This window comes from Esox lucius, chromosome 1 (assembly GCF_011004845.1).
Source record: "Esox lucius isolate fEsoLuc1 chromosome 1, fEsoLuc1.pri, whole genome shotgun sequence".
Taxonomy (NCBI): Eukaryota; Metazoa; Chordata; class Actinopteri; order Esociformes; family Esocidae; genus Esox; species Esox lucius.
Genome location: NC_047569.1, coordinates 40,451,748 through 40,469,569, shown reverse-complemented (window position 1 = coordinate 40,469,569; position 17,822 = coordinate 40,451,748). Strand labels below are relative to the sequence as shown.

The window sequence follows — 17,822 nt, the reverse complement described above, 5'->3', positions numbered from 1 at the left end:
CCACTACTGGAGGTGTGAAGAGATGCAAATTAGCATTCTGTTGAATTTTCAATGAACACACACACACACACACACACACACACACTTAGCCCCTCTTTCTGCAGCACTAGCTCCAATAAACCTGAATGGTTAGTTTGGATCACATGACACAAAGCAGGCAGTCAGTCACTGACACGTTGCTATGACGCACTAACAGTTCCTATAAATACATGAATGAAGGCACAAATAGATATGGGAGGGAACACACCATGCCAACCAAGAACACACACAGAGGAATGCATGAGCACATGCACATACGCACACACACACACGCACGCACGCACACGCACGCACGCACACGCACGCACACACACGCACGCACGCACACGCACGCACACACACGCACACACACGCACACACACGCACACACGCGCACACACGCACACACACGCACACACACGCACACACACGCACTCCAGATATGGTGGCTGCATCTGGTTTTTCTTCCACCACCGTCTGAAGGGAAGGGGTTAATCACACACCTGGAACACACTGGTCTCCCTTAGTCCCTCCCCTCAGAGCGGTGAGTCATCCCTCCATTCACATCATGGAGGAGAGGAGAGTGTACTGTGACGGGGGAGGAAGGCCATAAACAGCACCGCTGTCTGTTTCTTTTTGTCTGGCTGTCTCTTTTTGTCTGTTGCACTGCCTGCCTGCCTCTCTGCCTGCCGTAATGTGTGTGTGTGTGTGTGTGTATATGGGGGTGGATTATTAAACAATTTCTAAAGGGGATGTGGGGGGCTGGAGACACAGGGCAAAGGAAGTTGGGAGAAATAGAAGATTCCTCTCTGTTCCAATGGCCTATCCAGGGGTCCCTGTTCCAACAGCCTATCCAGGGGTCCCTGTTCCAACAGCCTATCCAGGGGTCCCTGTTCCAACAGCCTATCCAGGGGTCCCTGTTTCAGGTTAATAAAGAACAAGAATAAATAAATGGACCAGCTATGGTGAAGGACAGAGAACCAGCAGCCGTTGGCCCCAGCGCTATGACGCCAACTCCCCACACACCCACTCACTGGCCAGACGGCTGGCTGCGTAGGCCCAGCTAAAGGTCAGGCTGAGCCTATCAGCATCAGCCACGTTCTCACTGGAGTAAACATGGAGATTGGACTTATGACCTCACAATGGACCCATGTTCTCTATATGGTGCACAAGGTTTCACCAGCGTCCCATGACAAAACTAGTGCACTATAGAAATAGTACAAGGCCATTCAGAATGCTGTCACAGGCTGGAAACCAAATCCTTTCTACTGAATTTGATGAACAAAAAAGACAAAGGAGAAGGGAAAAAAACAACAGAAGGAGAGGGAGAGAGGGTAGAGAGAGAACGAGAGAGAGGGAGTGACAGGAAAAAAAGAGAGGCGAAAAAAGAAGAGCGAGGCGGTGGGTAAATGAACCATTACCTCCACCCACGTAAATCCAAAAACATTATCTAAATACATCTTACAACTTAACCCATATAGAGGTTCTGTTCAGGAGCATTTCAATGAGGGTCTACTGAAAGGTCTATCTATAATACCGCTTATAATTTTCAGGTCAATACTGTCCTGTGAGAATGCAATTTATCATAGTTATATAGAAACAACATCCCCCCTTCAGTGTCATCCCCAGCTGTCTCACTGAATCACTCAGCCTCAATGGTACCCTGTTCCCTTCATCATGCATCACCATGTCCCTGGTTGAAAGTAGTGCCCTACCTAACGAAATGTGGGCCATTTGGGACAGCCTCCGTGAGTCAAACAGCCCACCTGGCTTTAAATTCTTTATTTGTGATTAACTCAGGTTGCCTGGCTAAAGAGAGCAATATAATACTCCAGAGACGGTAAGCCCCACCCATCTGGCAGTCCTGAACAACTAGATCAACCGCTCGAAGAATTTGATGTAATTCTAATAATTCTGTCCATTATTAGATTAACTGGAACACTGAGAACATGGACCCACATTAGGAGGCCTTCCTGAGGTCATGAACCCACACAGTGAGGCCTTTCTGAAACCAAGGACCCACACAGCGAGGCCATCCTGAGGTCATGGACCCACACAGCAAGGCCTTCCTAAGACCACGGATCCACACAGCGAGGCCAAAATATAGAGGTGCATAAGCATGTAAAACTGTCTGAGCTCCTCATACTCCATGACAATAGAGCAGAAAGACAGTGGGTAACTATCTGTGCCTGATGTAAACCATATCTCATTCTCTCACACAGACACGCGCACACACACAGACACACACACAGACACACACACCATGTCCTTTCTCCCTGGCTGGAACTCCCAGACACACAACACACTGCAATTACAGCCAACAGTGATCTGACATGATAATAGTCTATCAGTATACGACTCACTCATTCATCTGTCAAATTAAAACAGTCAGAGAGAGAGAGACGCGGGGAGGAGGACTGCCAGTAGAACCACAGTCAGAGAGAGACACGGGGAGGAGGACTGCCAGTAGAACCACAGTCAGAGAGAGAGAGAGACGCGGGGAGGACTGCCAGTAGAACCACAGTCAGAGAGAGACACGGGGAGGAGGACTGCCAGTAGAACCACAGTCAGAGAGAGAGAGACGCGGGGAGGAGGACTGCCAGTAGAACCACAGTCAGAGAGAGAGACGCGGGGAGGACTGCCAGTAGAACCACAGTCAGAGAGAGAGAGAGACGCGGGGAGGAGGACTGCCAGTAGAACCACAGTCAGAGAGAGAGACGCGGGGAGGAGGACTGCCAGTAGAACCACAGTCAGAGAGAGAGAGAGACGCGGGGAGGACTGCCAGTACAACCACAGTCAGAGAGAGAGACGCGGGGAGGACTGCCAGTAGAACCACAGTCAGAGAGAGAGAGAGACGCGGGGAGGAGGACTGCCAGTAGAACCACAGTCAGAGAGAGAGAGACGCGGGGAGGACTGCCAGTAGAACCACAGTCAGAGAGAGAGACGTGGGAGGAGGACTGCCAGTAGAACCACAGTCAGAGAGAGAGAGACGCGGGGAGGAGGACTGCCTGTAGAACCACAGTCAGAGAGAGAGAGAGAGACGCGGGGAGGAGGACTGCCAGTAGAACCACAGTCAGAGAGAGAGAGACGCGGGGAGGAGGACTGCCAGTAGAACCACAGTCAGAGAGAGAGAGAAGCGGGGAGGAGGACTGCCAGTAGAACCACAGTCAGAGAAAGAGAGACGCGGGGAGGAGGACTGCCAGTAGAACCACAGTCAGAGAAAGAGAGACGCGGGGAGGAGGACTGCCAGTAGAACCACAGTCAGAGAGAGAGACGCGGGGAGGAGGACTGCCAGTAGAACCACAGTCAGAGAAAGAGAGACGCGGGGAGGAGGACTGCCAGTAGAACCACAGTCAGAGAAAGAGAGACGCGGGGAGGAGGACTGCCAGTAGAACCACAGTCAGAGAAAGAGAGACGCGGGGAGGAGGACTGCCAGTAGAACCACTGGTCCAGAGGAATGACTCAAGTCTATCACATCCCAGTTGATTTATTGATAGCCCCTTTCATCATGTTTCCAATATGTGTGTCACCCTGAATGAACAGACTAGATTAAGGGAAATGGGTTCCAGAGACCTACGGTGATGCGTTCTGTAAAGGTAAAAGGTCTCACCTGTGATACACTGAAACTGACCATCCTCTCGCCGGATAGTGAAGGCCTCACCTGGGTTCACCTGCACCAGGATAACCTGATGAGAAAAAGGAGAGGGAGAGAGATATTAAACACGTGTTTAATGGCACCACACAGGGATCATCCAGTCCGAATCCATCTAATGACTTTGTATTCTGTTCTAAAGGTTCACAGTGGATCATCTCATCTGTGGATTCAACCCCTGCCACAGAAGCCTGGTCAAATCAGGGACGTGTGGGGCTAGTGTAGGGAGTCACAGATTAGGCTTAACCGTGCTGGATTAGACCATGGTCAGTAGAATCTCCATGACGATAGACATGTTAATCCAGGAAACCACCAGATGGTGGATGATGCATGTGTGACAGGATACACAGAATGTACAATCTATGCCTTTCCCATTTCCCATCAAGCTGGCAAAAGTTATGTGAAATCTATATCCTTGATGCCCAAGGAAATACAGGCTGTTTACCAAAATATATTCAAGTAAAATAATGAATATGGGCTTAAAGTGCAGTCTCTCAGCTTTAATTTGAGGGTGTTCACATCCAAATGGAGAAAGGGTTTAGGAATTACAGCTCTTTTTCAAGAGACCAAAAGTAATGGGACAATTGACTCAAAAGTTGTTACATGGAGAGGTGTGGGCTACTCCATCGTTATTTCTTCATCAATTATCAGGTAGAAAGTCTGGAGTTGATTCCAGGGGTGACATTCGCATTTGGACGCTGTTGCTGTGAACCCACAACATGTGGTCGAAGGACCTCTCAATGCAAGCGAAACAGGCCACATTTAGGCTGCAAAAACAGGAGGAATGTCAGGAGTGGCCAAATCAATATTCTGGAACATTCTGAGAAAAAAAGAACACTGGAGTGTTCTGCAACACAAAAAGGCCTGGACGTCCATGGAAGACAACAGTGGTGGAGGATCGTAGGATCCTTTCCATGGCAAAGAAAAAGCCCTTCACAACATCCAACCTAGTGAAGAACACTCTCCATATGGCAAAAACATTTATTGAGATCATTTCTCATATCATTCGATATCGATAATTATCACGATATGCACGGCAAATTAGAATTTTCAGTAGTTATTGGCTTGAATTTAGTAATCTAGCGTATCCCCAAAACATTTATCTGCCAAAGGTGGTTAACTTCTGAGTTTACATTAGTGCAATTCACAGAATATTAAACATAACCAATACAACAAGGCCATTATAAAACAGTGTGCTGTGTGGTTTGAATCACAGCCTTTGCTAGTTTCTAATATGATAGAACATGTTATTATTCCACTAACCCCTCCTGCTTATTGCACTAGAGGATTCGGGCGAGAAAGACTAGTCTGTCCACAGACTCTGGTTTTAAGGCCGACCTGTGGTAGGTAACAATGTTGCCAGCTGTGCTAAAGATTTGCTGTGAAGACGAACTGGTGGCAGGAATGCAAAGATACCTCTTTGCCAGAAGGCTAACTCTGTTGAAGTTTCTTTCATTGATCTTCCACCATTCCAAATTTTACTCAACGAAAATAGGATTTTATCAATAATGGGTTACATGTTTATCATTGAAATTGTAAAGTTTTTTATCGTGATAAATACTGATATTGATTTATCGCCCAGCCCTACATATCCTTATCCAAGTCTATCATAAAGAAAATACTTCACAAGGGCAAATACAGAGGGTTCACCACAAGGTGCAAACCCTTCATAAGCCTCAAGAATAGAAAGGTCAGATTTGACTTTGCCATGAAAGATTTTAAAAAAGCCATCCCGGTTCTGGAACAGCATTCTTTGGACAGATGAAACTAAGAATGATGGGAAGAAAGAAGTATGGAGAAGGCTTAGAACAGCTCATGATCCAAAGCATACCACTTCATCTGTAAAACATGGTGGAGGCAGTGTGATGGCATGGGCATGCATGGCTACAAATGGCACTGGGTCTCTGGTAGTGTATAGGGATATACAGTCTGATCAGATTAAGTCAAATTCAGATGATTGGATGGCGCTTCACTTTACACATGGACAGTGACCCAAAACAAACTGGAAAAGCAACCCAGGAGTTTAAGGCAAAGAAGTGAAATATCTGCAATGGCTGAGTCAATCACCTGATCTCAACCCAATCGAGCATGCATATCACTTGCTGATGACAAAACTTAAGGTAGAAAGACCCACAAACAAACAACAAATGAAGATAGCTGCAGTAAAGGCCTGGGAAAGCATCACAAAGGAGGAAATCCAGCATTTGGTCATGTCCATGCGTTCCAGACTTGATGCTCGACAAAGTATTAAAAATTAACACATTTAACATTTATGATTATGTTAATCTGTCCAATTATATTTGAGCTCCTGAAATAAGGGGAGTGTATATGAAAATTGTTGCAATTCCTAAACGTTTCATTAAATCCCTTGAATTAAAGCTGAAAGTCTGTATCTCAAATGTTTCATTTCAAATCCATTGTGGTGGCATACAGAGCCAAAATTATGGACCTAACTGTATATAGCTGATGTTCCAGCGCCATACATTCCATCATGCAAATATAACAGGTGTGTATTAGAACACTCTGGAAGTCTGTTGGAGGGACATGACACCATTATTTGAATACAAATGCAATCATTTTGGTGTCAGTGGTGGAAAAAAATGGTCTCAGGTGCTAGTCTAGAATCTTTGTTAATTTGGTCTGTAATGTGGTGACAGTAGAGCATTAGAGAGAATAAAGCCTGGGTTTACAGCAGAGCTTTACACAGAGAACCGAACCCTGGTTTACAGTAGAGATTACACAGAGAATAGAGCCTTACTTTACAGTAGAGGACTACAGAGAATAGGGCCCTAGTTTACAGTAGCGCACTACGCAGAGAATATGGCCCTGGTTTACAGTAGCGCACTACGCAGATAATAGGGCCCTGGTTTACAGTAGCGCACTACGCAGAGAATATGGCCCTGGTTTACAGTAGTGCACTACACAGAGAATAGAGCCCTGGTTTACAATAGCGCACTACGCAGAGAATAGAGCTATGGTTTACAGCAGAGCACTACACAGAGAATAGGGCTTGGTTTACAGCAAAGCACGACACAGAGGAAAAGGCTATGGTTTACAGTAGAGCACTACACAGAGAATAGAGCCTTGGTTTACAGTAGAGCAAGACACAGAGAATAAGGCCATGTTTACTGTAGAGCACTACACAGAGAATAGAGCCTTGGTTTACAGTAGAGCACTACACAGAGAATAGAGCCTTGGTATACAGCAGAGCACCACAGAGAATAGAGACTTGGTTTACAGTAGAGCACCACAGAGAATAGAGCCTTGGTTTACAGTAGTAAAATACAAATGGAAAAGGGTGCTGTTCCCTTTATAGTGCACTACCTAAAACAACAACTACCTCAGCAAGGTGCTGTAACCATAGTAACATCTTCTCTTACGGAGAAGACCGGTTGGGAATGTTTTAACATGTTCCGGGCCGTGTCCCTGGAAAAGGTTTGTTCCAGGCCATAAAGGGCAGAGAACTCTTTCTGAAATGCACAAATTTTACTGCTGCATTACACGGCTCAAAATAGAATGCATGATTATATGAAAATATTGCAACTATAACTTAATTGATGGTTCACTTGTGATGTTCAGGGAATTTAATAAAACGTACAGAAAAATACACCACATATACCACTTTCTGTTAAACTACGAAGACAGGGTGATGAAAATCTAAACACGCTAAAGGTCTGAGTAATGGCTGACAGCAAAAACTCTGGGTACGAATTATTTGACAAACCAACAATGATTTGCATCTTTAATTTGAAAAAGCAAAACAAAAAAAATCTAGACGACCGTCAGCAGCTTTAGGCAATTAAGGCACAAGTACTGTCATTTCACATGAATAAATCCAGAACAGAAAAGGGAGCAAACATTCCAACTTGGTTTGAAAGACCTGAGTCGGCTAGCTGACATTTATGATAATGAATTGGTATTAATGAACTGTTATTAATGACAAACATGTATTACATCAAAGACTTATCTCTACAGCACAGTTCATGATTAGGTGTAGCCTGGCCCAGGGGCGTGAAGTTGACCAGTCGGCTTGATACTGTCCACCCTTGCTGTCTTGCCAGGTGGGCTCTCATCGCTAGTGGGATGCCCTCCCTCCAATGCCTTTCGGGGGAAGAGGCACTGGCTTGTTGTTGACTCTCTGTTGTGCACCTGTGCAATTGGGCTGTACGCTGCTAGCAATACTCTGCCCTCATTCAGGGGGGTTGGGGTTGGTGGGTGTCCCTTTGGTTGATGCCTGGCAATGTGGGTGGATTGATTTCCTGCCTGTTGGGCCCTGACCGGGGCATCCCCCAGATAGGGCCACAGTGTTGCTGGACACCCGTCTCAGTCCCAAGGTCTTACGCTGCTACATTATTGCGCCGGGGGGAGCAGGGGCAGCTCTCCTCCACTAAACACTACTGTTGTTTGCTCCTTGTGGTTTAAGGCCGGGTGTTTTGTAAAAGCACTTTGTGACAACTGCTGATGTAAAAAGGGCTTCATAAATACATTTGATTGATTGATTGACATCATGATGGATGGCCCTGGTGAAAGGGATTGATCATCCAGCCGAGGTTGCAAGCCAGCCTTATTTAACACGCAGTGTCTGTTTTATCTTGTTGGTTGAGTTGTAAAGCTACTTAACTATCCAGTTAACATGCCTTGCTGCTAATCAACGAGTTAGCAATGAGCACCAAGTTATGTAGCAGCTAGCTGGATATTGTTCAAGTAGAAGCGGATATTAGTAATGCTGTAGTAAAGAGACTAACTGCAAAGCCACTTGACGGAACATCAAAACAATAAAATAGAATATTGAACATCATGTGATCTTGTATTCAATGTGATTCAATGTTGATTCAATGTTGATCCAGTGTCGCATGGTATAACAAAATATTACTTTTTTAATAAGAAAACACCCAAACCGGTTTGGTGCTAAAATGCTTGGACATATTATAAAACAAGCTGTCACTTTCAGTTAAACAGTTTTAGTTATTCGTGTTAAAGACATTTCCCTGCAAGTAAAACGTCCCAGTCTCTATGTCACCTATGGGTGTTTTCTCAAATTTGCCTTGCGCTTTAGTAGACTATGTTCTGCCGACAGCGAAATGCCCCTATCGTCACACTAATCCAAATGGCTTTAAAATGTAATACTTTATTGTATATGTTCAGACATGAAAAACAATCAGTTTGAAATAACATCTTACCTAATATACTGACTACAATTCACAATGACAATTTATTCCAATCATTGAGCAATTTATTTGCTAAATTTGTTTCCATTTAACAAAGAAATTAAGTTACATCCTTACACTTAGTGTATTTTATTTTGTTGGTACATACCATTGCTATTTGAGCTACCAAAGAGATCACTATTCAAAATGATATAAGCCTATAAAATGTAGATAGTCAGTAATTTGTTCATGCTATTACTCCATCATGTTGCATTCACAAATTAGAGGAAATTAAAAGGGCTGTTTAATCACTCAGAATCAAGGTGATTGGTTCCTAGGAATTGTACTGAAGAGGATGCTCCGCTGTAACCTTGCAACCTAACCCAATAATCTTCTACCCTAACTCTACAACCGTATACTCTATAACCTAAGCCTACAACCATATACTCTATAACCTAAGCCTACAACCGTATACTCTATAACCTAAGCCTACAACCGTATACTCTATAACCTAAGCCTACAACCGTATACTCTATAACCTAAGCCTACAACCGTATACTCTATAACCTAAGCCTACAACCGTATACTCTATAACCTAAGCCTACAACCGTATACTCTATAACCTAAGCCTACAACCGTATACTCTATAACCTAAGCCTACAACCGTATACTCTATAACCTAAGCCTACAACCGTATACTCTATAACCTAAGCCTACAACCGTATACTCTATAACCTAAGCCTACAACCGTATACTCTATAACCTAAGCCTACAACCGTATACTCTATAACCTAAGCCTACAACCGTATACTCTATAACCTAAGCCTACAACCGTATACTCTATAACCTAAGCCTACAACCGTATACTCTATAACCTAAGCCTACAACCGTATACTCTATAACCTAAGCCTACAACCGTATACTCTATAACCTAAGCCTACAACCGTATACTCTATAACCTAAGCCTACAACCGTATACTCTATAACCTAAGCCTACAACCGTATCCTCTATAACCTAACCTTATAACCGTATACTCTATAACCTAACCTTATAACCATATACTATATAACCTAAGCCTATAACCATATACTCTATAACCTAAGCCTATAACACTGTACACTAAAACCCTGCAGCCTTGTCAATAACATAGCTTGCGTCTCAAATTGCACACTAGTGCAGAGTATGTAGTCGTTCAGGGCGTTAGACCAGGGCTATGAGTCAATACAGTGCATTTAAGATCCAGACAGAAGCTGCCGGAACAACCCACAAGTCTACGCAGGATGACAAAATCAACAACAACAGCTCGATCCAATCAGACGACTGGAACTCTGAACATTTCAGGAGCAATCATTTTTTATAATAGACATCAACAGTTAAATCCTCTAGTCTAGGACAGCATCAATTAAACCCATTACCCCACACCCCCACAGATGCAACCAAAGATCTCACACACACACAAACACACGCCCACACACACAGACAAACACACAGACAAACACACAGACAAACACACAGACAAACACACAGACAAACACACAGACACAGCGTGGATGAATCCATTACGTGTTGATCGTCCACTTTACTTCATTAAAACGACATAAAGCCCAGACAACCCCACACCCGTCCCTCTGAAGCCCTCCAATCACATCCGGTCTGAAAGACACAAAGCAACCACACAGTGTAAAGTGGGAAAAACAGGCTCGCTCTGTGTGTGTGCCTGTATGTTCTGCGCACGCCACCTGTGCGTGTTGTATGTATCACAACCCTGCGTAGAGGCGCGCGTTTGAGCGCTCTGTGCGGCGACTTTGCATCCACGCACGTTTTTGTGTATCCATGCGAGCGCTGGTAACTAAGTAAGTCAGTCCTACCTCGCTCTTGGTGAAATCTCTGTGATCATAGAAGCTGCTCTCCCAGGGCATGGGGCTCAGTCTGGGGGCCCGGTCGCTCCCCCCCAGGCCCGGGTTCTGGCTCTGCATCACCTCCATCTCCACAGACATCATCCTACCTCTCAGTCATCCAGGCTGCTCTGACCAACCAGCCGTTTACTGCCACAGTCTCACGGTGGTGCCCACTCCCTCCCTCTCCGTGTCACACACACACACACACACACACACACACACACACACACATGCAGTGTGTCATCCGTGCAGACACCCACACAGGCAGGCAGGGGAGAAACAGTGAGAGAACGCTAGGAGGGGGAGGGCGACCAAGGAAGGGATAATTGAATAAAAGTCAAGGCACTCCCCACTGGAGGGTGTGTGTGTTCCTGCCTGCAACGTAGTGTGTGTGTGTGTGTGTGTGTGTGTGCGCGTATGTGTGTGTGACGTGGCGTGTGTGTATGACGTGGCATGTGTGTGTGTTTGTGTGTCTGTGTGTGACGTGGCGTGTGTCTGCCTGTGATATGGCGTGTGTGTGTGTGTGTGTGTGATGGTGTGTGTGTGTGTGTGATGGTGTGTCTGTCTGCCTGTGACGCAATGTGTTTGTTTGCATTCCACTTCCCCCTTTCCATGTCAATCTACCATCTGGCAATCCCTCCATCCCCTCCATCCCTCCATCCTCTCCATCCATCCATCCTCTCCATCCATCCATCCTCTCCATCCTATTTACTCCCAGTCCATCCTCCTTCCCAACCCCCTGCCTGTTACTTACAGTAGCTCGCATCTCCAAATGTCCTTCAGGCGTGGCTGTTCTCACCATCACAGACAGCTAAAGGACCAGGGACCCCTGGGCAGCTCTCCAGACCATCTCCACCCAGCCTCCAACAGAACCCAGCTGACCTGCGATGCCGACGCCACATCGGGCCTCAGCCAACCCAGCTGTCTGCCTCCTTGGCACTCCCCCCACCTCCGCGGACCCCCTCACACCTCCTTGCCAAGCCAAGGGAGAAGCCGCGCCGGGGAGGAGACTGGTGCAGCACCGTGGGCTATGCCGTGGGCGGGCGGATGGTTGGGCTGGAGGCGGCGTCTGAAGGGCGTAGCTCCGTAGCATTAGCACTCACAGGAGGTCCTTAGCATGGCGTGATGCCTGTGTTTGTTTTCACAGAGCCCTGTTCCGCTAAGCCTCCGCTGTTCCGTGGCGTCACCGTGGTACTCTCTCTACAGCAGGCGCCTGACTCTCCCTCCACGCTCCCCCCCCCCCGCTCTCTCCTACGAATGGCTTCGGCGCAGCAACCGGTCTCCACGGTAACCCCTTCAACAAATAAGCTGAGGCGATGTCAGTTCAGCAGCCGTCACGGGCAGACAGAGAAATGTCAGGCTGTGGCCAGGCAGCAACCGCTACGCTCGAAGACCGGAGAACCGGAGGAAGACCGGAGAACTGGAGGAAGACCGGAGAACCGGAGGAAGACCGGAGAACCGGAGGAAGACAAACCGGAGAAGAGCTCTGCTGTGTGTTTGTGTATGTGACAGTTTGGTCTTTTATTCCTCATTCTCTATCCCGGTCTTTACATTCCTCTCCCCCTCCCTCCATCCCTCTTCCCTTTCCTAACCCTCTTTCCTTCCCTCCCTCTCCCTCTTTCCTTCCTTCCCTCCCTCTCCCTCTTTCCTTCCCTCCCTCCCTCCCTCTCTCTCTTTTCTCCCTCCCCCTCTCTCCCCTGCTGTTGTGTTTAAATCTCCCTGTGCGGTTGCTCCAGGCTGACCATAGCACAGAAAGACAGGGGTCTGGATAAAGAGGAGAAGCGAGTAGAAGACAGAGGAGGAGTAGTAGATAACATAGGATCCAGGGTCCTCCTCCCAGAACTATCAGAGGACTCCTTTGTTCAGCTTGCCCTCGCCACAACAACAATGGCATTAAAGAACGGAACATCCCTCTCCATCCTCCTCTCTCTCCCTCCTCCTCAGCAGGGCTCTACAGTGACAATGTCACTTGCATCTGAAAATGTCTGTGCTGTCAAACTTAGGAAAGTATCGGTTTAAGTGCGAGGGCCAATTTCAACCCCTAAAACTACAGCTAAGATTCCGCCGGAATATCTTACATACAAATCCCACATTTAATCAGACACTGCGGGTCCCCCAGCTACTAACCAGTCATACATGACATTATCGCATCCCTGTTTAGTAATTGTTAGCTTAAAAGAAAACCGAACAATGTCTGGCATGTTAGAATTTTCAGTACATTTTGCTTGCCCTGTCTGTGACGCCTGCTACTGATCATGAGACGAAATGAGCTACAGGACTTGTCTGGGCACAGTCACATTTCACACGTTACAAAGCAAACCAAGTCTGACCGTCATTTAGATCCAAACATTAGTAAAAGGCCAGACATTCATCTGTCACTCAGTCGCTATATAAGGGCAATTAAAGAGAAACATAGATAATTTCACATAAAAGATATAATTGATCAAATCAAATAAAAAGACTGCAATTTAGTTTTTGTTCTCTATATCAATATTTGTAATATTAGCAGACAGAAATCCTATAAAAAAAAACAATCACAGGAAGATGCAGGAAAACGTCACACAGAATTTCCAAAAGACATGTAGAATTATGTCCTTATTTAGATTCATTCATTAACCCGGTAATATTAAAACGTAGGGTAAAGTCGAATGTACCATATTTAAAGCAAAGGGCAGCTAGCAACGCATAATTTTCAAAAAATGTAGCTTTCATACTTGAAAAGGTTGGAGACCCCAGGAATAGACATTTATGTACGATATACGTGTTCAGCCCTCTGCAATTATCAGTAATTGTTGTGGTTAATTGTCAGCACTAGAGACAATTAAAACTGTTTAATTCCACGGGGCTCTTAAATGTATCGGAGTACATGCCTCACCGTAGCAGCTCTTCAGAAAACATTTCAGTTTCGGGCCCAGGCTCTCCTTCCATTACTTCCCCTGCCCCTCCTCCTCGCACTCTCCACCTCCCCCGATCTTTACCTCCCCTTTCCACCCTCCCCCTCATCTCATCTCCCTCCCTTTACAAAAGTGACAGGTTCTACACCTATTAATACCTTGATGGATATGTGAGGAGATGAGGTGGTGAAAGCGCAACACAAGAGCTGCTGACTGCCTGAATGATTGGCCGGTTGACTGATTAGCCATCTGATGACAATTGTATTTGCCTGTCATGTAATGTAATGAGTAACACTTATTGTATATAATTACAAATTCTTAATCTAGTCTCGACTGCGCTTAACTGACACAACAACAGAAAGGTGACAAGAAAACATCAGAAGCAGCAAGCAGATTTGTAAACATTAAAGGGTATTTTCCCAGACACAGATAAAAAAATTCCCAGACACAAAAAAAATTATACAGCACAAAAGTGATTTGCTCACAGTGCTTGATTCTGAGTCTGCGAAACATATTTATTTTGTTGATTGAAGGGGCCATACATTTCTGCACTGCAATATAAGCAAATGTCCACAATAAATGTACATTAGAAGTCCTTCCTTTGTTTTCTTACAAAAAAGTGAGAATACAAGCACTGGGCTATTCAACCCTAGAGCTCAAAGCCAGTTTTGTCATAGCAACCCTCTAATCAGGGACACCAGATGGGCGACATCTATGCTGATGTAGAATAAAAAAACAGCAGAATTGAATACTTCTGGTGTAGGGCATCATTGTGCCATTAAAATAGCTTTTTTATTTTTTTAAAATATGAAGAAAACTTTTGTTTTAATGCTTTTGTAAGCTGAATGCTAGCAAGTGTGCTAGAAGAGGAGAGTTGATTTGAATGCTACAGCTGTTGCTACAGTTCAGCTAACATCTGCAAGCACTTCACATTTTCTTTAAAAGACTGTTCCTCAAATAAAGGTTATATTCCTCTCGAGTGTAAAAACAACGTCATCAATGAACACACAAATGTATAGGGGCACTTTCCCTCATCTTCAGCAATGGCCCAATAATTTGGGGGTAATATATACAGGTGTTTAAATGTCTAACCAAAAACCCAACCCAAACAGAGCGCCAGCATGCGTGGAATAACATTCATATTTATTAAGCCAGGCCAGGAAGTGTCAGCAGGGCTGTCACAGACATAATTGTCATTGTGTTCGACAGAGGACTCGTAACGCAGCAAACGCTGGAGAGAGAAGTCCCTAGACTGGTGTCTGTTTTATTAGCCACAGTTCAGGAAGGCAGCTCCTACATCCCCCACCCTCAGTTCCTGCTACCCCATCCTTCTCCCTGTCTCCCCCGCTCCGAGTGGCTTGGCACGAAGTGGCTTGGCCAACAAGTGTGTGCGAGCGCGTGTCACGTGGTGAGTCAGTATTAAGGTTTCGGGTTCCTCACTATTTGTTCCTTTTAATTGTTTACCAGCAGCTGGCTCTACAGGAAGTCAGGAGCAGGGAGTGACGTAAGCAGACAAGAGAGGGAACGGCCTCATCCTGCCTCGTGTGTGTGTGAGAGTGTGAGTGCGTGTGTGAGAGTGCGCGAGCGAGCACAAGTAAACATGTCAGTCAGCAGCAGAAAAAAACAGCCCACCAGTTAGGAACAGACAGGAATGATGCCACTGCTTCTGACAGGATGGATGGATGAATAGATGGGTGAATATATGGATGGACGGATGAAGGATGGATGGGTTAATAGATGGATGGGTGGATGGATGGGGGAAAGATGGGTTAATAGATGGATGGATGGGGGGTGGATGGGTTAATAGATGGATGGATGGGGGATGGATGGGTTAATAGATGGATGGATGGGGGAAGGATGGGTTAATAGATGGATGGATGATGATAGATGGGAGAATAGATGGATGAGGTGATAGATGCCTTAATAAATGGACAGGGAATGGCTAGATGGATCAATAGATGGATGAGTTCATAGATGGATGAGTTCATAGATGGATGGATGGATGTAGGTGCGTACATTGAAAATTCAGTGGAAAAGGCTAATTTGCCAGTGTCTCCATCCGGTGATTGTCCACCCATTGGAAGTTTGTGCTGTGACGAGCTCCTGCTCAAAACAGATTTCCCAGTCTCCAAACCACTACAGCGCAAGCTAGCTTTAGGGTTCACGAATATTCAGCTGCAGCATGCATATAAACAAATGTAGAGTTATCTTCCACTTTCTGCCAACTCTGTAACCCCCGCCATCATATCCCTCTCCTGATGACTTTGTGAACCACTTTCAAAAGAAGGTTGGTGGTACCGCCATCTCTTTGACCCTACTGGTCGCACCCACGCACAGATTTGGCCACACGTGAAGCACATTTCCCCTGCATTAACCAGATGATATCCGGCAGTTTGTGACGGCTGGCTGCATGAACACTCCACAAATGTGCGTAGTTCACGATAAGTTCATGTAAACTCGAGTCACTCCTCAAACTTGAACAGACGGTAGGAAGAGGGGAGTGGCTTTGAAGGCCAAAGTCCTGTAGGACAAAATTATCACTTTTGGCATAAAGGCAGCATTTGAGTCACAATGCACAATGGAGATCACTTAAGTGCTCAGCCAAAGCCCAGTGGATTTAACCTTCCAGATTTAACTTGCCTGGTACTGGAGGGAGTGATTCAAGGAGGAGGTCACTATCCTGCGTGTCCATACACAACGGAGCGCTATGAACTCCCTACAAGACACGTGAAGCGGCCTAAAGACCTGCGACAACCTGGCAGAATAGCTGCTGTACAAAGCCATGTGGCGTAGATTGCACTCCCCGGGCCAGCAATTCCCCACCTTGGCTGCTGAAAAAACAGAGTAAAAAAGTCCAGAGTGGAACATAACTCACTTCATTTAGGGAATCATGAAAGACTACCGTCTCGGTTCTTGACATGGCAATGGATGGAACTGCCAGTTTAACGAAATTTCCTTCCAGTTTGGACCGATGCTGCGATTGTACCTTAAAAGGGTGGTGGGCTGACAGTGAACTGGAGTTTGTCACCCTTCACTATCCTCACTGTACAGTGACAATGGCATATGCAAGGCATTGGCCACAACAAACAGCCACACCCAATAATTCAGTGCTGATACTTTGGCCAGAGGGGAGTTGCTTCGGATTCCAGTTTTTTGTATCCACTGGCACAAAAACAAAGTGCCTTAGGTGAGATACCTTTCTCCCCATGCCTGTTTGTGAGTAAACGTGATTAAGTAATCACAGAACCAACAGAACCTCTCTTTCACTTGTGGTGCCTGGCGTTTCAACAGTGTCCTTAAACTCTGAAACAGCAACACATCCTTGAACTTAAACACAGCAACACACACGCTTGGCCTTTGCAGGTGATGCAAGTGGCAACAACGTGAATTTGATGCTTACTTGTGTTCTCGTACGTGTCTGAAATAGGACTCGTCAGACCATCATCACATACCTACTCCGACAGAACAGCAGGGGAGTCGCCATCATCAGCAGGAATACAAGCCCTTGTTGACAGTAATTGGGCTCGTATGGCAACAATAATCACTCAAACGGTGATGGATGTGAAAATAAGCAAAGCTGGTGAGGATCGTAGGAAGCAATGTTAAAACCACGGTGTACATTTTGGGACATTAACTTAAACCCTCCTGTAACATTCCATTCTTGCAAACCTAGGTGGCAGCTAAGCACACAAAAGAACTGGCAGTCTTTGGAAGGAAAATGCAACATTGTAACACACAGACTGTCGTTGTTGGCAAGGTTAAGTACACACCAATAGAGAACATAAAATTGAAGCCAAAGCTTTTATTACCTTGTCTCCAATGTTGGCTAGAAAAGTGCAAGACTTTCTGAAGAGCGCAAGAAACAGAGAATAAAGGCTTAGTCGGGATAAAAACAGATAGAAAAGAGGAGCTTCCAAAAGATTTGAGCCTTCATTAACCTTGAAACCCATTTTGGCTCGATAAATGTCGTAACACATGGCTGACAGAAAGAGAAGAAACCCAGTCCCACTAAGAGCTGAATCTGTCAGACAGGTAGAGGGTGAGAGACAGTTTCCTGCTCCTTTGCACTTTTACTGCTGCAGGTTATCGATTCGCTTACATGAATTACAGAGGTCATTTGACTGACTCAAGGGGATGGTTTCAGTCACTGCTCAATACTGAATTGGAATAATAAAGTAGAGAACACAAGAATATTAGATTAGTCAAGTGGAG

The 17,822-nt window shown here is 45.6% G+C and overlaps 1 protein-coding gene across 4 annotated transcripts in view; it reads right to left on the bottom strand.

Moving 5' to 3' along the window:
• Positions 1-17,822, bottom strand: part of fndc3a (fibronectin type III domain containing 3A) — a 94,190-nt gene that overhangs the window by 49,556 nt on the left and 26,812 nt on the right. For 2 of the 4 annotated variants that reach the window (XM_029119395.2, XM_029119396.2), the window contains exon 3: positions 3,629-3,704. In XM_029119395.2, coding sequence (XP_028975228.2) covers positions 3,629-3,704 — 76 coding nt within the window. Of the gene's footprint in view, positions 1-3,628; positions 3,705-10,686; positions 10,891-11,470; positions 11,937-17,822 lie in introns of those variants that run through there. The other 2 variants (XM_029119397.2, XM_029119394.2) reach the window with 2 other exon arrangements.